The sequence below is a fragment of the Pseudonaja textilis genome, chromosome 3 (assembly GCF_049901715.1).
Source record: "Pseudonaja textilis isolate UNSWEBS1 chromosome 3, rPseTex1.2, whole genome shotgun sequence".
In the NCBI taxonomy this organism is placed as follows: domain Eukaryota; kingdom Metazoa; phylum Chordata; class Lepidosauria; order Squamata; family Elapidae; genus Pseudonaja; species Pseudonaja textilis.
Window position 1 is genome coordinate 55,827,501 of NC_141992.1, and position 20,160 is coordinate 55,847,660.

General features: G+C 39.3%; 3 protein-coding genes across 7 annotated transcripts in view; 2 read left to right on the plus strand and 1 right to left on the minus strand.

Moving 5' to 3' along the window:
- Nucleotides 1-1,456: 1,456 nt before the first annotated feature.
- HPDL (4-hydroxyphenylpyruvate dioxygenase like) lies at nt 1,457-19,457 on the plus strand. Of its 5 annotated transcripts, none has more exons than XM_087929818.1 (2): nt 1,457-1,546; nt 16,940-19,457. In XM_087929818.1, the coding sequence occupies exon 2, from the start codon at nt 16,989-16,991 to the stop codon at nt 18,216-18,218; it is 1,230 nt and encodes a 409-aa protein (XP_087785944.1). In that variant the 5' UTR covers nt 1,457-1,546; nt 16,940-16,988; the 3' UTR covers nt 18,219-19,457. The 5 variants fall into 5 exon arrangements, with proteins under 5 accessions (XP_087785944.1, XP_087785945.1, XP_026562800.1 ...); XM_087929819.1 differs by having other exon boundaries at nt 1,500-1,588; XM_026707015.2 differs by lacking the exon at nt 1,457-1,546 and adding an exon at nt 13,743-13,993.
- TOE1 (target of EGR1, exonuclease) overlaps nt 1,461-20,160 on the plus strand; it is a 37,991-nt gene continuing 19,291 nt past the window's right edge. The window contains exon 1 of the mRNA XM_087929813.1: nt 1,461-1,546. The gene's annotated coding sequence lies outside the window, so the exon portion shown is untranslated. The remainder of the gene's footprint in view (nt 1,547-20,160) is intronic.
- On the minus strand, nt 4,609-9,617 carry LOC113440571 (selenoprotein Pb-like). The gene is made up of 5 exons (XM_026707016.2): nt 9,520-9,617; nt 7,556-7,796; nt 6,805-7,017; nt 6,097-6,235; nt 4,609-5,727 (listed from the first exon to the last, which is right to left on the minus strand). The coding sequence occupies exons 2-5, from the start codon at nt 7,774-7,776 to the stop codon at nt 5,503-5,505; spliced, it is 798 nt and encodes a 265-aa protein (XP_026562801.1). The 5' UTR covers nt 7,777-7,796; nt 9,520-9,617; the 3' UTR covers nt 4,609-5,502.

A 20,160-nucleotide genomic window follows, 5' to 3' on the forward strand; every position in this document is an offset into this window, starting at 1 on the left:
CATTGACTTGTAGTGGTTAAGGCATCAGGCTAAAGATGGGAGACTCTGACTTCTAATCTCACTTTGGTAAATGAAGTCAACTGTTTTTAATACTGCTACACAGCCAAAATAATAAACAGCAGAATAATTTTCCAGCACATAAAGCAAAATCCAGATGTCGTCATGTTTAGATAATTTGCGATCTCTGGGATTGCACTTATTCATGTTTAAATGAACTACTTTGGAATTCATAGCTGGTTCCATCTCATAGGAATCTGTCATACATCCAAGTCAGGTCCTTTAAGCTCAGTACTGTACCCTAACAATTTTTTTGTGTTTTGTTTTCAGCAGGAACTTGTTGCCAGCTTTGTCTGTTGATGCTACTAATTTGCTAGCCCCAAAGAGATAGTATCCTTCTGTAGCTCTAGCATATTTTAACTATGAGCTGAAACATCAAGGCTTCCTTCCTCTGTCTTAAGGTCTCAGTTTCTAGTTACCTTCATAAACCTTTACCACAAATTCATATTTCTTCCCAATTGAACAGAAAAGCAACACAGACTTTTTCTCTGACAGAGCATTTTGAACAATTGCAAAACAAGTAGAAAATCAAAACCCTGATATTCGTTTCATAATTTCAACATTCAGTCTGTTATTTTGCTACAAAAACAGAAAAGCACTCCAATTTTCATAGCAGCTTCTCTGGAAAAATTGCAGTACAGTAGGATACTATCCCATGATTCAAGACTCCTTGTAGAGTTGTAATTGCAGGAATATTCCAATCTCGGAGGGCAAACCTCAGATAAAGAATGTTTCCAAGCAAATACAACTCAGGCAAACAAAGTCACTAATCTAAAGGAGGATTAGAGAGAGGAAGTAAACATATGTTAGACTTTAACTAGAGATAATTAATTGTATTACTGTGCTAAACAGTAACGAAAGTTAAGCAGTAACCAAAGTTAACCAATGATGGAGGATAACTAAAAATGTGTATAAATGCAAGACTAGACTCCAGTAAAGATCATCCTGATTCAGTTGTTCATGATCAAACAACTCGACTGCCTCGTCATTACAACAACTCCCATCTCCATAGGGATAAACTTTTTAGAATAGGTGCTTTTCTCTCTGACATCGCTGATGGTAAGATATTCAACTGCAGCTGTAGAAGACTCCCCTTGCTCCCCAAGTTTGGTATTTATAATTTGAGCCAAATGAAATGCTGATTTAAAAAATAAATTTGTTATGCCCCAATTGCGCTCTTAATGACATTCTTGTCTTTTAGCCAATATCTAAGCCTTGTTATATCCCCTTGTTATAAACTCTGCCTCTGAATATACAACAGCGTTAGGAGCCCTACTTGAAATAATTTTCTTAAGAAAATTGCTGATGCTAAGCTTGAACATTCTCCAGTTTCCTCATCGTTGAGACCTGGATTTAACTGCACTGTATAGAGATGCTGTAAAAAGGTCTTGGCTTCAAAGCAGCTGGAATATCTGGGGTTCTTCTAGAGCAAAAGAGAATGTGGAATTGCTACTGAGCTCCTCTGAGCATTCAAAGCAACCCGAGAAATGTGAGTATGTTGTTTCCCTGAATACTGCAGCACAACTCTCAGGTATGTAAACAAGGGACGTGTCCAATTATTTGTCCTTCGAAGGTCCAGCAAAACTTTTTGAAGGCCTTGCAAAATGCATGACTTTTGTTTTCACATAGTTAATCTGTAAAGAGCGTTCTCTACAGAAAGGGACCAATTATTCCATGGCTCTTCTGATACCTACTGGTCTCTGTAACAATAGCTCAGCACTGTCTGGGTAAAGCAGTAGATTTATTAGTCAGTTTTGAAGGTGTAAGACTCTTCCTTGCTAATGGCATTTACCACTGCATTCATGTAGTAATTAAAAATAGTGGGGGCAAAATGCATTCTTGTTTAACTTCTTTGCTAGCTGGCACCGCATTTGAGAAATACTGAGTGATGGTACCTCTCACTCTCAAACTGGTATATTTACAAAGTATATAACCGAGTCAGTAACTATCTATCTATTGCAGATGCTCTGCTGTTTTATTTCCAGTTAAGCTTGCCTGAGATCTACCAACAAAACCAAAAGAGCTGACATCAGTAACTGAGAACGAGTAGTCCCTGATTTAGGCTTAGCCTGATTTAGGCTTAGCCTGCCCATTATGGTTTTAAGTTGTGACAGTTATGAAGTTTTGTGATCAATTTTGTGGTGGTTGTGAAACGAACCCATGGTTTCCTATGGCCCAGTTTTGCCAAAAATCAGAAGTAAATCCTGGTTTTCAGCAAAAATATCATAAAATGAAGTCATGTGATCGTAGGAAGGTGCAAGCAGTCATAAATGTGGGCTGATTGATGAGTGCCCCAAATGTGCTCATGTGTCCATGGGGAGGGGGAGAGCATCTTGGCCATTGTCACTTTGATACTAGATCATATGTATTCCTGGGGAGATTCATGGTAATCTAAGCTAAGCAAATCGTCATTAGTTGAGGCCTACCTGTCATATTTTTCAATGAAAGGGGAGAGTATTATTCCTTAACTGAACACAAAGCAAACTTCCTGAAACCCTCCCTGTTGAAATCTTCTCTCTTCCTCCACTAGGATGTTATTTCCTTCCAGCCAGTCTAACAGGGTAACAATAAAGACGTCTAGCTAGATGTTACTTATTGTATTATGTTAAACAGGCTCATTGGGCAGTACAGCTAGTCCTCAACCGATGACCATAATTGAAGCCAAAATTTATTTTGCTAAGTGAAAAATTTGTTAGTTAAGTTCACCCCTTTACCACTTTTTCTACCACATTTGTTAAGTGAATCACTGCAGTTAAGTTAGTAACCCAACTGTTACGTGACTCTAGTGCCCCCATCTACTTCGTTTTCAGAAGGTTGCAAAAGGAGATCACATGATCTTGGTGTCAGAGTTTATCCATTCCAGCCAGTAACTCCAAGACAACCATAATCTCAAAGTACTTTTATTAGAATAGAAACTTGATACCTCTATGGAATTTCGAAACTAAAGTTTCCCCCTCAGACCTCCCACAAGGACCCAACCTACAAACCATCCCCCTTTCCCCACATCATACATCACGTGAACCAATCCCCCTTCAGTCTCAATTCTTGATGTGCCATTCACAATGACCTTGAATTACTAAAGAATCTATTTTGTCTACTGAGAGCTACTCAAACAACACCAGCCCCCTCCAATCCTCCGCAGCTATGTGGCAGATTTTAATAATGATTCCAAACCTGACACTTGGGACACAGCAATGGTCATAAATAGGAACCAATTGCTAAGCATCCGAATTTCAATCACATGATCATGGGGGATGCTGCAAAGGTCGCAACTGTGAAAAACGGTCACAAATCACTTTTTTCTGCAAAACTTTATATGGTCACTAAATGAACTGTTGTAAGTCAAGGACTACCTGTATTTCCCTGCCCTGAACGTCTACATAGCACTGATAACTTTCACAATGGGGAAGCCAGATTCACTTAACAACCATGTTACTAACTTAACATCACCAGACAGCAACATCATATGGCAGGGGGGGATTCAATACTCCCTCCGCCCCGCCATATGATGTTGCTGTCTGATGATGTTAAGTTGTGCAAGAAGATGGCTGAGACTATTGAAGCTCAAGCTTTTTTTTTTTTTTAACACGCATCTCTGGCACCATTTTAAAAACTCTGGGGCTTCAATCATGCATTTGCAGCTGGGCTCTTGCCTACTTTGACCATGCAGCTGGTAGTGCTGGATAACAGCTGAAAAAATCTGGTTCAAAATTCCATTCAGTCATGAAACCAGCTAATCTTGAGGCCATCAGTCAGTCTAGCCGAGAGGTCTCCAAACTTGGCAACTTTAAAACTTGTGGACTTCAACTCCTAGAAAGCTATGCAGATTGGAGAATTCTAGGAGTTGACGTCCACAAGTCTTAAAGTTGCCAAGTTTGGGGACCCCTGGTCTAACCAAACTCATAGGATTTTTGTGAAAATAAAACCAGAGGGGAAAAACATGTGTGTCACCTTATTCTTAGGCCAGGGGATAGATATAGTTTTTTAAAAAATGGAACAGCAATTTCTTCTGAGTGAACTGCTGTTATAGAGAAAAGAAGTCAGTTAAAGATTAAGCTTTCACAAATATTTGCTAATCATGTTAATGACACTCAAATATTTCAGGGTCTTTGTCCAATTTGTGGTAAAGGTGAACAAATCCTAAAGCGGAAAAGATCAAATGTGGAAGAATATCAGACAATTTTGATAACTAGGAATAATTTTTAATTTTGGCACCTGAAGCAAAAATTGATTTGGTCATATTTATTTGTGCACATGCTTTAAGTAAAAGACTTTGCTTTAATTTCTAATGCTTCTGATCCATGAAGATATTGAAAATGAAGATTTTGAATGTAATTTAGGATAGTTTTTCCACCAGAATGCGATATTATTTTTACTCAGTACATGATGTATCCATTTTCATCACTTTTACCAATATGTGTCAAGAATAAATTTTCTTCACCAGTTCCTCTCATAATGTCCCGTTACTTATTTAGGCTTCACTCCAAACCTTCTGACGACATACAGTGCAATGTATATAGAAGCAAGTAACATTTCTGTAAACTCAGTTCATTGTGTTTTATTTTCTTTATTCTGGCAAGAATCCAGGAACACCACATACATCACAATCCTCAAATTAGCCATCCAGGTCCACGGATATGAATGTGCCAAATTTATTTCCATTGCTTTCACTTAGTCTGTCACCCTTTCTCAAATTCTAATTCTGATCCTCATCCCATCTAGCTAACTACTTTTCTGAACAGTTTCAGGCTGCAGTGACTGCAACATTTAGGTTACACTGCATACTTCATTGAGTGCAGAAAAGTAGGAAATGTGAAGGTGGGGAATTAAAACTGATTTCCCAGCAACAGAAGACTAAGTGCATGCAGACGTAGACATTAGACAATTGATAGAATATTTGTAGCTCAGGATTGAACTGTGAGGTCCTTGGTGCTCTCTGTGCTTTGAGGTTTTCTTGCAGATATTTCATTACCAAACTAGGGAACATCACATGGATTTCCAACTGCAGCCAGTGCTATCTAGGAAATTCTGGAAGCTCAAGTCCACATATCTTAAAGCTGCTGAGGTCAAGAAACACCGTCCTAGAAGGTAGGTATGGCAGTGAGAAATACCAATCTGCGCTTCCACAAAATAATAGTCTTCTGAGACACAATGTCTAAAACGTCTTACCGTTCAACCTATGGACACAGGCCTTCCGTTAAACCACTCGAGGTCAAGTTAATTACCGGTTAAAACCACAATGAAACAAAAGCTATTATAGATTAATATGATGTTTATCCCTGTGGAGATAATTTGGTATATACTCTTACTGTGAGCAAACATGTTCCTTCCTGAGATGTGTAAATTTACTCCTTAGCTATTTTTTTATATTGTTTGCTTAATTTTTTTTAGTGTAAGATTTTGGGGTTCCTAACAGTTGAGAGTTTATTTCCATACTATAGCCATTTAGTGGGATTCTCTTGTGTGGTGGTTAACCGAATGGTTTTGAGAATGGAGGGATGGTTGGGCTGTGTTAATTCCCCCATGATGGGAATGGCTCTGGGCTAGGTGTTTGAAGTTAGGCGCTTCTTCATTTTTCTTTTCAGGCTGGCTTTTTAATGCTTCCAGGCTCTTCAATTTGTCTCTGGGAGCCTCAGTTGTCATCACAGGAGTACTTGCTGTGTTATTCACCTGTGAAATAGCAATAAGTTCTGATATATTATGAGATGGACTCAAGATGAAGCCAGATGGAACAGTTTAAGGGTGAAGGAAAATGACATATATTATTCTGAAGAAAAAGAAAGTTATTCTTTCAGATCGTTCAGCTCGGTCTCTCCTATTACAGTTAAAGATACAATTGAAATGTTCCAGTTTTGGTTGTTCTTGTATACTGCAAAGGAAAATATGAAACATGCCTTCCCTTTTACTGTATTTCTCTTATCCTCATTGTATAAAATGTATAATCAGAAAATTTGGAGTATCAAAAAATAAGCTAAGCAAATAAGAAATGTTGTGCTTAAATGGGAGAGCTCAAGAGAGAGAGAAGACTTAAACTCTTACCTCCTGGCTGCTGTTCAGATAATACCAGGAACAATTGCCACAATAGTCTTTGCGGGACGTATAGCGCACAGCTGCCTCAACATATGGTAAGTGCAGAAAACTGTATGGCAACTGGATATGGAAAGTGAGCTTCCTGCACCTGCAAAGCCCAGATGCCACGGAAGAAAAGCACAAGAAGTTTATTTCAGAACACTTGAGGGTCCATCTATGCATAAACAGAATATAATTTGGCTAAGCTGACATTTTTTATCAATGACAGAATGAGAAGAAAAGGTCCCTCTCCAAAAGTCAGGGAACATGCCTCTTGCCTTCTTCCCTCTACTATACATGCTCTATAGATAGTTTTTTTGCCTTTAAGTTTTAGCCTAGTCAGTTCCTTTCAGCCCCCACTGTAGAATCTGTAGATGACCAGGCTGAGTCTAAGGGAGGGGTCAAATGCATCATAAATCTTGAGTCCTTGCATGCCTGCAAGAAATCTAACTCCAGCCCACCTTTTGAATGCCTTTTTATCTCTCGCACATTTCCCTTGACCATTAGTTGGTCAGACTCTTGTAGAGAGCTTAAGCTTGCAATAAATCTTTCTACTCATTTGAAGTGCCTGAATATCCTGATTTTCCCCAGTGCTTGACAGAATCCAAGAATGTCATAATCACGTTGTATCTGCAAATCTACTTAATGGATTCTTCCATTGTGTCAAGTACTACCAACCTGTCATATATCAGAAAGTCATCCTTGTTGCCCAGTAGAATTTGCCAGACATCAGGTTCCAGGATTTGTTGCTGGAAAACTGGAATGCCTTTGGGAGCATGGCGTTTGAGCTCCCAGTACATTGCCCTGGAGGAAGGGGTCTTTTCATTCACAATAATGAAACTGACATTGGCCATGCCATCACCAGACAATTTCTCTTGCAAGCTGCCAAGGCTGGTTGTGAAAAAAGCAATAAATAACATTTAAGAAAAGACATGCACAGATGTAATTCAACACCCCTCTCCCGCTCCCAATTACTGATAGTGGAATTTCAGATGTGTTGGACTGCAACTCTCATCGTTGGTTAGGAATTATGAGGCATTAGGAGAGATAAATTAAGAAGGATGCTTTTATAATTTGGGATAAAATCTGTAGAGCAAGAGAGACCACTTTATTTTATGCCTCATTAAATAGCCTGTTATTACAGCTGAAAGTTTTTAGCGATATCTGAATGCACATTATGCAGTATTTAAATTCATGAATTAAACTATAGCCATTCTCCTTTGTATATCACATCTTGCATATTACAGCCATTGGTTCATTTTATATATCACTGAACAGGAAATGATGGAGAATCAGTCCTTTCAACAGTTCAATTAATGCTGAGTTCATTTCAGTGTTTTCTGCAGCAACCTCATCGCCAAGATGTGGTTTCTATTTAGGCACTTTATAGCTCTTGAACCAAAAACTCTACTCTGTGGGCTGAACCAACCTGGCTGCTTGCTTGAGGCAGAACTGTCAGCTGGCTTTCAAAAGGACCACCACTGTCACCTGGCCCTCCATTCCAGCCATTGGTTCTATGCCATTTATCTTCCAGCGTGGGGCCGGTTGGCATATTCTGGTTTGGTTGTCAACCACAACCCCTTCTGTTACCGTAGCAGCAATCACCAGTCCCAGCAGCAAGGCTTTTGTGGTCGGGGGCAAGTAGCCCATCCCGACTATTTCCCTTCAGCCTACGAGAAAAGACAGCAGAATTAAGGATCTTTTCCAGAAAAAAATCACTTTCCATAGTCTATTTTGCACCACTGAAAATAAACAATGCTATCCCATTGTGCAGTGGAGTAGAGTCTTTAGTAATGTATTGAGGGCTGCAGCCTGGATGTTTGAGAGAAAGATTCCAACAGACCTTCTATCTCATCTACTGCAACTTTATCACTTCAGAGTTACCTCAAGCCTGCTGCTCTGTGCATGAAACCATTGACGCACTGAATGTTTTGCCAATCCCTAGTACATCTGCATCAACTTTTTGGGCTCAGTGCAGAAAGGAAATAAGAAATAATATGCAAAAGAAATTAAAGACATGAAATAAAAGAAAATAAAATATAACTACTGGTATATCTAATTTATACCATTATATCTACTACACCTGTGGGAGAAAGGGAAAGAGAGAGAGGGAGAGTACTAAAAGAATGGGAATACAAAGGTGAGAAATGCACTCAATTGATCATACAATAATGGGTTGAGGGGAAGGGAAAGAAAATGGTGGTTGCATGTAGCTGATAAGATCAGCAAAAGCCTTCTCTAAAGTTTTTTTCATTAATTTCCTAGCAACATGCTGAAAAGCAAAATTCCGGTCTGCCCAAAAGCAGTGCTGCACTTCCCAAATGTTTATCATTTTCACTTGTACCCTTTCAATCATAGCTGAGCTCCCTTCTTTGTTCCTTTTATCAGTTAAGAAGTTACATTTCCATTGACTGAAATGGATATTCAGGATTCCAGGAAATGACTCTGCGGCTCTAGCTATAGATTTGGGTCCCACATGTCTAGCTTAATAGAAGTCTTGATTTCATGAAAAAAAAATAATAAGGCTACATCACAAATCATACAAGCACAACCAAAGAGTACAAATAAAACCCCAATATTTATTTAGATGTTCTGTTCCTAGAAAAGAGGCAGTGTAGGAAGATAAAATTCTTTAGCTGAACCAGAGTTAATCCTCTTACTTTGGACAAATTAAATAATTTTCTTTGCAATAGTCTTCTACTACTACTAGCCAGACATAATGTCTGGAACACTATCTGCAGCTTTATTACAAACAACAATGTTGACATACCCAGTAACTATTTACACAGTTTTCCTTTCCCCACCTACCTGGCACTATACAATCTGTCTGCATCATTGGCCCAACATTCCCTTCAAACATGCTCTTTTCTCTCTTCCTGCACTCAAGAAAATAATCCAGTAATAGTAGAGAAGGGTAGGATGCCATGCTCAGAAAATACGTATGGAAAAACTTATTATGCCTTCCTGCTGCAGGACTCAAAACCCGTTACACTCTTAACCATTGAGGCCAGTCTGATGGAAATCCCAAAGATGCTTTACAAAAAGCAACTGGACTTTCTTAGTTTTTTTCCCCCCTCTTGAAAACGTTTCGCTTTTGATCCGTGAAGCCAAGAAACTAACAAAGCCCAGTTGCTTTTTTTTTTTTTTTTTTGGAAAAGCATCTTTGGGATAACCATAACCTGGATGATTGAGAATCTCTATAGACAATCTAATGGAAAGTAATGTGGTATCAAAGTTGTGCCCTTCAGGAGCAAATCAAGAAGCTGACTAGGAAACAATTGTGCTTTTTTACTTCTTCATTTATGTCCTCCTCCCTCCCTCATATTCATAGTGGTAATATTTCTCGGTGAACCAAATTAAATTCCACTTCTTCCAAACAAGGTCATAGACTACCTTTTCTCTTGTGAATCTTGCCGTTGTTCTGCTCCGTCCACTGAGAAACCTGGGACTCTCCTGGTGTTGCTCTGATGGATCCAACCTCCCAACTCTGCACTGACCCCTGGTGTAAGTTAATTTTCATTCCAGATCTCTCCACCCAGAAGGGGTTGGGAGAAAGATAGCTGGGGAAGAGCCAAATACAGGCGTATCCCTGGAGATATTTATAGGATTACGCTTTGTACTTATCATTGCCAGCCTCCCAACTGCACTTCTTTTTTTCTCTCACATTCATCACATACAGAAGTGAAAGAAATACTGTGCAGCACCAGGCACTGTATGTAAGAAAATATAGCTTTGAAGGAGGGTAGCAACTATTTCCTAATATTTTACGATATATGAAGAAAAATGCTAAGATATGTTAACCAGCCTCATTATGAAGCAAAGGAGGCACTTGTTATAAATGTTTCAGAAAAGGCAGTTTGTCTAGCAGACAAACTGTCAGGTTAACAATTTCAGGTGCAAGTATAAAAATAACCTTGCCTGAAATCTGTAGGACAGGGAAACTTATTTTTTATTATGACATTTATTGGCCACCCATCTTACCAGAGGGTAACTCTAAAACGAATCAATAAAAAGTCCCTTCCCTTGCATTCCAAGTTCTTGTTTCCTCTGAAACATTTGGAGAGGCAGATGGAATACTGAATAATTCTAAAATCCTATAATTGCAGGATATAATTCCATCTATTTCTAATAATGAAGAAATAGTGTAGCTCCTTTGGAGCCAAAACAGCCTCACCTAGGCATAAAGAAATTATGCTTCCTTGTGAAGATCTGGCTGTTTTCTCTTTGTTAGGTTTCTACTAGTTCCTAAAGATTGAGCTTCCTTGGAGAGACTTTTCCTGATTTGAGGAGTTGCTACCTTTTATCTTCTTCCTGTTCTTGTACTAGTGATGTATTTTTATTTTGGTTTCTGAGGAGTGAGATTACATCAGCACACAAATATGTCTAATAAATAAAATCAGTTTGCTAAGTCCCAAAGCAATAGACACTATTGTCTTCATACCATGCTTCAGAACGTGCTTCAGTTTTTCAGAAGCACCCAATCTGGCCAAATCTGGGAAACAGATACTGAATATTTGCTTGTGCTATCTAAGCTGGTACATTTACTATTCATTTTCATAGTAAATTGAAATGACCCTCTACTAGGCACCATCCTACAAAGTAATATTTTAATACTCTGAGTGTGGCTTGATACTGAAAATCTACTAAAACTAGAGTCTATGAAATACTCACATATTTGTTTCATTTTGGCAGAGCATACTATGTAAGCCCATTAGAGTCAGTAATCAATGCTTTGTGGTTTAGTGCAGCATGTGATTCTAGTCCAAAGATGTCTAGTTGGTGCAGAGAAACATGCCAAATTGGCCTTGAAAGTCAGTTATTTTATTTTAGGGTACTATTCAACTGAAGAACAGTAATGTACAAATCAAATAAAATGAATGTATAGATCTTTAATATACTTGTTTAAATCCCAAAGTATGTCATTCTGAATCATTTTAACATGGTTGAAATAATGTATAGTGCTAGAGGAATATTATCATGTGAATACAGCCATTGAAGAAATATTTGTTTTATGGTCCTTGTATTGGAGCTCTTAGATACTGACTTCTGTAACTTGTCCTGGCTTCAGTCAATTGAAGCTTTTAAATAAATAAAGTCCTCACCACCAGTAATTGGGATTGGGAAGTCCATCACTAAACAGCACAGTTTAAGGAGCAATGTCATTGGACGATGGCAACTTACGATGGCACTTCTGGCAGTCCCAGTTGTCATCATTAGGCAAATCCTGTGCAATTGCAGTGTCCCAACCTTCGGATGGCTTTCACATTGACTCTGGTTGTTGAAAATTCAACTTTGGGAACATCTTTAATCACAGCTCAACTTTTCTCCAAGTGTGCTCACTCCATTCAGTGTATGCTAGGGTCTCTCATCTGCAGATAAAATACTCATTGCCGGCATCCCATTATCTAGAAAGTGTTTGCTGTAAAAAGAGTCAAAAGCAATAATGAGTGAAATGTATTAAGCAACAACAGACCCAAACGTGCCTTTAAAGATAAATGCTTAAAGGAGATTAGGGGGTCAGAATGATGTTACCACCAAATCTCATAATCTAGAGACTTATGCAAGAAAGCAGTAGCATCTGCTCTTAAAGGAACAAGCTCATAGATTTATTTGTGAAGTAATAGTGCTAATGCCCCAAAACACATTCAGTGATTTTTCTTAACACCCAAAATAAGTGGTACCTATACTTTAAAATGTAATACTTTAGGACTAGGATGTGAGGTCTGTGCACACAAAAAGCATTTCTGACCTTCCTTTTATCTATGCAGTTCAGAAATACAACCAGATATCTGATTTTCATTGTTTCCTGCTTCTGCCTTGCTCTAGCAAGTTTACCAGTAAAATATTTTGAAATTAAAGTTACAGGTAGCCCTCAATTTATAACCACAACTGGAAGCAGAATTTCCATTGCTAAGCAAGTCAATTGATTAAGTGAATCATGGGATTATTAAGCAAATTCACCTTTCCCCATTGACTGCTTGTCAGAAGCTGAGAAGATCACAAATGACAATAATGTCACTGCAATTATCTAAATAAATACTGGTTGCCAAGCACTCTTAATTTTGTTCACACTACTGTGGGGATGTTGTGACTGTTGGGTGAGGACTGGTCATAAGTCATTCTTTTCAATGCTGCTGTAGCTTTGAACAGCTGCTAAATGAATGGTTGGAAATCCAGGATTAACTGTATTAGGATTCATAATACGAGCTGTGGTAGCACAATGGTTAGAATGCAGTACTATAGGCTACTTTTGCTGACTGTATGCAGTTTGAAGGATACTGTAAAATCTCCAGTCAGAGAAGATATTTGCTGGTTCTCTGAACTACTCAAAATGTCTGCTACGGGTTCTTCAGAACTGGTCAGAACCTGCTGAATGCCATGGCTGTAAAGCACTGGGAAGCAGTATATAAACAAGTGTTAAGTGCTATTGCTGGTATTCAGGTGCAGATCATGAGAATGGCCACTAGATGGTAACAAGAGTACCAAAACCTCTCTTTGCTGCCATCTAGTAACCATGGGCTTTCTGCAGTCGAGATCAGGCAGCCGTCGACGTTCATCATTCCTTTCCTTGTCCGAGACCTAAACCCCTAGAGGAATACAGACAGCTGTCTTTTAAAGTTAATTGACAAGTTTAAAAAGTACAAGCCTCTTCGAAGAGAGAGCAGCTGTCTGCCTTACCTCACACAGCGCCTCATGTTTTCTTTCCAATTTCAATTGGAAAACAGAAAGACAGCATGTGTAGAGTTGTAATTGCAGGAATGTTCCAATCTCAGATGGCAAACCTCAGATAAAGAATGTTTCCAAGCAAATACAACTCAGGTAAACAAAGTAATCTAATCTAACTAATCTAACTAATCTAAAGGAGGATTAGAGAGAGGAAGTAAACATACGTTAGACTTTAACTAGAGATAATTAATTGTATTACTGTGCTAAACAGTAACGAAAGTTAAGCAGTAACCAAAGCTAACCAATGATGGATGATAACTAAAAATGTATATAAATGCAAGACTAGACTCCAATAAAGATCATCCTGATTCAGTTGTTCATGATCAAACAACTTGACTGCCTCATCATTACAAGTGGTGCATGAACAGGGACCCTCTTACTTCGTCCGGCAAGGATTTGGTGCACCTTCAACCCTTTGTGGTTTCTTCAACCTTTGGTTTCTGTAAGTATGGGGTCTTCGCTTTGTGAGGAACAAAGGAAGCATGTAGATAAATTAGGCTATTTGTTGAAGAAAAATAATACTGAGGTATCACAGAGAAATCTCTTAAGGCTGGTCCAGGAGATTGCAGCTCAGTGCCTATGGTACCCAGAAAAGGGGTCTTTAAAATTAACTGATTGGGAACGTATAGGGAAAACATTGCATACTGAACCTCGAGCAAAAATAGAAGTTTTGCACGTGTGGCATTTATGTAGGCATGCAATTGAAAAATTTGGTCACAATGATCTTTCTCTTTTAACACCTCCACTTTCACGTTATACTAATGCTGTCATTTGTCCCCCTTCTTCACCTGAATAAATGTCATAAAAATGGTTATACAATGATTCCTGAAGATTGGAACATTCCTGCAATTACAACTCTACAACCATGAGGTGCTGTGTGAGGTAAGGGCGGGGGGGGAAGCTTAGATGCAAGGCTCGGGGTAGCCCTGGATTATCCAAATCCTGTAAAATGCAGCGCAACTGCCTTTGTCCTCGAACATCTTCCGCTTCCGTGCTGCGGAGCTGCTACTTTTAAAGTCAAGGTCGTGAAAAAGTTGGTGTTTTGCCGTGTTCTTCCACCACCGCCGCTGTTATAAATTCATTCCCGGATGGAAGGAGAGAGAATAATAACAGGACTGGAGAAATAAGGAGTTCAAATCAGGTGAGAGGCGAGGGAGTGGAAGGGACGCAGAGAATCTCTGCCGGGCGGCAGCAGATGGAGTCAGCACGTGGCACGGGCGCCCGATGGGGAAGCGGCACCAAAAGAGGAAATAATTACGCTGCCGGGTAAAAAGAAGACGAGTAAATTTTTTAAAAAGCAATCCCTTTTTTTCGACTGAGAATGGGGAGTTGGGAGTGGAATAGTTTGGATAAAGCATGCGTCTTAGATTTATTGCGGAGGGGGGAAACACTCTCTCTCTCTCTCTCTCTTTTTGCAACTTCTTGTTTTGAGAAAACGTGTTTTATTTTTAAAGGTAAAAAGTAGCAGGTATCGGAAGTATTTTAAAATGCAACGTATTTTAGTCTTTCATCTTTTCTACTGATCATTCGATCTAAGCAACTTGAAAGGCAACATGTCTGTCCAGAAAAGTCTCCCTTTTAAAGGAGCAGTTTGCATCTATTTTTTACTTGTAAGTAAGCCCAGAATCTGTTTTCCTCAAACAGTCAAAGAAATAGTAACTCTACAAAAAGTAAACCAACACCAAGTAATATGATCAAATAAAAGTAATATTTAAAATTGTCAGCATGTAAGTAATTTATGAGCTGGAATAGACATAGTAACAGGTCAGCCAATGGGGACTGATTGGAAACTGAAACGCAGTATTTGTTTGTATGGGGCTATAAGAGACAGTTAGGTGTCCGGGCGTGGCTTTGATTTGCTGAACTGTATATAAGAGGTGATTTCCCTCTGAAATATTGGCCCTCTGTATATCTCTACTCTGTAATGACTTGCTTCTGTGAATATTGCTTCTGTGTTCCTGAATTTGTATGCTGACTTCTTCTGTATTGGTATGTATATGAAGAAGTTTCTTTTATAAATGAATCCTGCAGAATTATTGTTTGCTAGTCGGAATACTCTGACAAAAATGACCATTTTATTGCCCCGTGGCAGGGACAGAGCCACGCATCACTGCCCACTTCCTGGAGAGTTGCTTGAAGTTGACTGTGGTATTCTTCATTATCACCAAAATCACTACAAGCCCCCACTATAGTCTACGTTTTTGGTTCATGTTGTATCTGAAGAAAGTGTAACTGTAGGAGAGGAAGCTGCAAAGGCAAAGAAGGTAGCCGTGAAAGACCAGTGTCTCAATGAGTCTAAAGCTCAGGAGGTGAGATGATGTGAGGAACTTACAAATCAACCATCTGGCCCTCAAACACTACAGTTTCAGCATTTCAATCTGGAGGATTGTCTTTAGTACAATTTCAAAGAAATGCATCAGAAAAAGAAATCATTTGGCTCAGCCACAGAACATAATGAGGGCATTAGGATTGCATAGCTCTGAGCTGCATAAAGGCATCCTGTAAGATGTGAATCTATGCTACAGAGTCAGAGTAGCTTCCAATATTTGCTTTAAAGATACATAGCACATAGTGGCTCTGACTGATTCTGGAGGGGTGCAACATCGTCTTATGGAAAAACCCTCAGTTGGGATCAATAAAATGGTTCCAACGCTTCTATACAAATGTGAAATAAGGTTGAAGGATAGCTCAAAATAGTAATGTAGAAATGAAATGAACCTAGCAAGTAGAATGGAGGTTACATTCTTTTCCTCCCTGTCTTTTAGAAGAGACCAGGACCAAACTGGTTTCATCTATTTGCCTAATTCCATAGAAGCCTCCTCACCAGCTGGCAGCACAGTCCAAGGGCAGCCTTAGCAAAAAAATTGGCAAAATTGTAACTTTTCATCCTCTATCACTTGATGACCTGAATATCCCCTTTTCCTTTGCCTAATAATAGAACTAATCCCAATTACTCTGATAAGGACCTAGGATTTCCTTTCTTGTTGCCCCCAACGTCTATAGAAGTCTTTGCTTTCCTATTGTTCAAAGTCCCCCTTTCTTGTAAAGCCGGCATCCATGGTTGATTGTTATGTTCCTTCTTGACGGGATCCATGGCAAAATGTACTTTTAAAAAGGATAAACTATACATCATAATATCTATGCTTCTATATTGACATATATAAAAATGCACCATATCATTGTACTGAAAAAGTGGCAGGTGGCTTTGTTGAAAGACTTCTGTGCATACGCTTGGAAGCTCTCTTTTTTTAATAACTGCCCAGGTAGTTGTGACAACAATGAGTGTAGCTCTGTGCTTTTGAATTTCTTTGGCTGCTTGGGGGTGGGCCTGAGTGGTGTAAATGTCCATACAGCAGGAGCCAAGACACTTTCTTATAGTTGCTGTGATAGTTTTGCTGCTTGTATGTTTCACCAATTGTGCATTCTGTTATCTCTGAATGTCCTGTTCCTCTCCTTTTTCTGAGTGGGAATATTCTGGGATAGGACTACAAAGTGAGCCAAAGGAATTTAAGACATATGTATCAGTGGTGGGATTCAGTTTTTTTTACTACCGGTTCTGTGGGCGTGGCTTGGTGGGCGTGGCAGGGGAAGGATACAAATAAATCTCCATTCAGAGGTGGTATTTGCTGGTTCTCTGAACTACTCAAAATTTCCGCTACCAGTTCTCCAGAACTGGTCAGAACTTGCTGAATACTACCTCTGATATGTATTATTTATTGTGTTTAAAAACAGAATGTACTGTAGCTGCATCTTAAAGAATGGGAAGTGAATTGCGGATTTTGGCAGGACAGAATTGCCTGGACAAGTTCTGACAGTTTTCTTGGCAAGGTTAATTGGAAGTAGTTTGCCATGGTCTGATTCTAGGGCTGAGAGAGTAGGATTGGTTAATCGGTTGGCTTTGTGCCGAAGTGGGACTAGAACTTTTGCTTCTTGGTTTCTAGGCTTTGTTTCTAGACCACTACACCAAACTGCCTCTCCCTATGAAATCAGGGTGGCTTTTATTGGTGCGATAGAACAAGGCCCAGTTACGATTAAATTCTGGTCTATCCTATCTTAAAGATACTGATCTGGACTTTTTCTTTTGTAGATTTAATAGCAAAAGGATGTGTTGCAACTAAGCAGCTACAAATTTCATAATGTCTGCTCTTCCGAAGCGGTTGTGTTACATTGGATTCCATGTTCTTCAGGGCCAACAGCTGGCCAGTCACCTGGTGCAAAGGTTTGGCTTTGAGCTGTTTGCTATACGGGAAGCAGAGAGGAAGAGGCAGCAGGCTTTCCGAAGAGGAGATGCTATTTTTATTGTCAATGAAGAGCGGGAGCTGATTGAGAAAAACTTTTCACCTTCAGATTTACCTTCAGACTGCTGTAAGCATAAAGGGATCCTGTATGATGTGAACCTGCAGTACAGAGTCAGCACAGCTTCCAATATTTGCTTTGAGGTAGAGGATGTCCCTGGAATCTCCCGAAACCTACAAGAGAAAGGCTGCAAGATCCTTATTCCTCCCACCACTGAAGCAGATGAAAATGGCTTTGTTACTTACTCTGTAGTGCGGTCCATTGTGGGCAATGTTAGCCATACTCTTCTTGATCGATCCCAGTATGGTGGGCCATTCTTGCCTGGTTTCTGTGAAGTTGAAGTTGCCCCCAAGGAGAAGGAGACCATATATTTTGACCACATCACCTATGCCTGTCCACAAGGTAGCTCACAAGCTGTGCTGGACTGGTACAAAAACTGTTTTGGTTTCCAGCGCTTCTTCATCCACCATCAAGATGATGCTGAAGAAGGCTTTCGAATCCAAGGGGAAGACATGGGCCTTCGTCTTACTGCCATGCAATACAGTGTTGATCGCCTGTCACCCTTTAAGCCCGACTGTAAATTTGTCCTGGCTGAGTCACTGCCAAGGCAAAGGATGGGCCAGGTGGACACTTTCTTACAGCAGCATGAAGGTGCCGGCATCCAGCATGTGGCCCTTTATACCACAGACATTGTAAGTGCTGCTGCAGCCATGGCAAAGTCAGGAGTCGGCTTTTTCAAACCACCCGTATCATATTACTATGAGAAAAGCAAAGAGGAGGAGATACAGCAAGTTGGGCAAGATCTTCAGCTCCTGAAAGACTACGGCATCCTCCTTGATGCGGCAGTAGATGACCAAGGACAGGACACTAGCCCTAGCCTGCTCAAGGAGCAATACCTGATGCAGATCTTCACCAAACCTCTTTTTACAGAAGAGACCTTCTTCATAGAACTCATTGAGCGCCGTGGGGCTGCAGGTTTTGGTGAGGGAAATGTCCGTGCTCTTTGGAAGTCGGTACAGGATTATATGGATCAACAGCAAAGGCCCACTCTACTCAAGAGTGAAACCTGACAGCATGTTCATTATGTTCTGCTCAGAGGCTCCTTGAACTGGGAAGTGGGTGGCAAATAAATTTGATAAATAAATTATAACTAAATAATACAGTGCTGCCGCCTCAGATTTGTTAATGTAGGATTATTGTCCGTGTTAGAAGAAAGCTTGGTGGACTGATTTGTTTCAAATATGTACTTGCATTTTGCACGGTCAGCACTGGTTTGGATTAAAGAGTTTCCAAGTGACCCGGAAGATCATCTAATTAGAACCCATGACCTGACCATGGCAATGTTGTGACAACAACCACACTTGAAAGCATGTAGGTTTTTGCCTTGCTAGTTGAACTACTGAATTGGTAATTGATTTTTCTTTAACAAAGTACAAAGGCCTGAGGGAATGGCAGTTATGCTTTCCCTAGGAAGAGAGAAATGCTCTATTAGAATAAGTGACTGCTATCTGCAGAAGCCCCACAGTCTTTGGGATCATGGAGTTCAAATCTGAAAAGGTGCAAGATTCCTATTACTTAGCTACAATACTCTTAGTGAAGAAAGTTACCAAGTTAGGTAAGAAAAAGTCTCAATGAAAAGCAAGCTCTGAAGCCACCAAGAACAAACTTTGGACTACATATTCTTTACTATTGGAAGAAAATCAGTTCTCTCAGTTCTTAACTAATTGCATCCTCCAAATTTGGTGTTAACTGGACAAACAGGAGGCAAGGGTATCTGTTAGCCACTCATACATGAATCAGAACATCTTTTTAGCTATCAGAACATGGAACCACAGGGAATCTTTAGTATAGATCCAAGCATTTATATACAGATGGAATGTAGCTATTATGCTATTTACACTCCTAAAAAGTGAAAAGAACCTGACTTAATTTTTATCTAATGCAAAAAACTGTGAATAAATGTTGTGTTTCTCAAAACGTATTGCTAATAAATCTTAATATATGTCCAAACTTGACTCAATAGTTCTGTAGACGGGCTCTTATTTCAGAATCCATTGAATATGAAGAGATTTACTCAGTTCATTTATTTAGATATTACTACTGGAAAGTAGCCATGGTTTAATTAACTTAGTGGTTACTCCTATCAATGAAGCATTGGTCACATCCACTTGCTGTTATTGAATGCTACTGAATGTTAATGAAAGTGGTATGAAGTGGTAACTGTTCTCTCTGTATGTTTTCCTGTTCAGAAATATCTACCATACTTATTTCTTGTCCAAATATAGTTCTATTTGTTGGATGTTCTTGAATATATTGCCTTGGATAGCACAGTCATATTTCTCTTTGCTAAAACAAGTGAAACAAATCCCCTTAAAATACAGAAAGGTTTATAACTCTGTACACTCTATCTTGATTTAAGATCAACTCACTTTTCAACACCACTCTCACAAATTTAATAAGTTTTGGGAAACGTTAAAAATGGAAGCACGCTACTTTTTTAAAAAAACAACAATTGAAGTTTTATTAGTGAAACCACAGTTATAAAACAAGACATTTCAAGCATTAAAATAGCTGATCATATAGGAAAATGGAATGCAGTACAATAGTAGCATGTAGGCAAACAATGATTATTCAGTTATCTGTTCCCAAAAGAAACTGGCTCTAAAGAACACCCTTATCCTGCTTTTGCCACGCTTCTTTCAATGTGCCATATCACAAAACAACTGCTGTTGGTATCTTTCTTTGGCACAACTATAGTTGCAACTGAAACTGTGGTTGGGCATGCAATGTTAAAAGCAGTGCTTATTTAATAAGACATTTAGCAAATGAGTAGGTAATCAAATTACAACAGGATCTTTTTCGCATTGAAGCATTATGCTTCAGTATTTCACTCAACCCATAATGGGCAGACACATCTCACTTCATGGCTAGAGGACCTTCAAAAGATGATTGCAAGATTTCAAAATACTTTACAAGAATATCGGAAGTGTAAAGAAAAACAAATCTTCATGT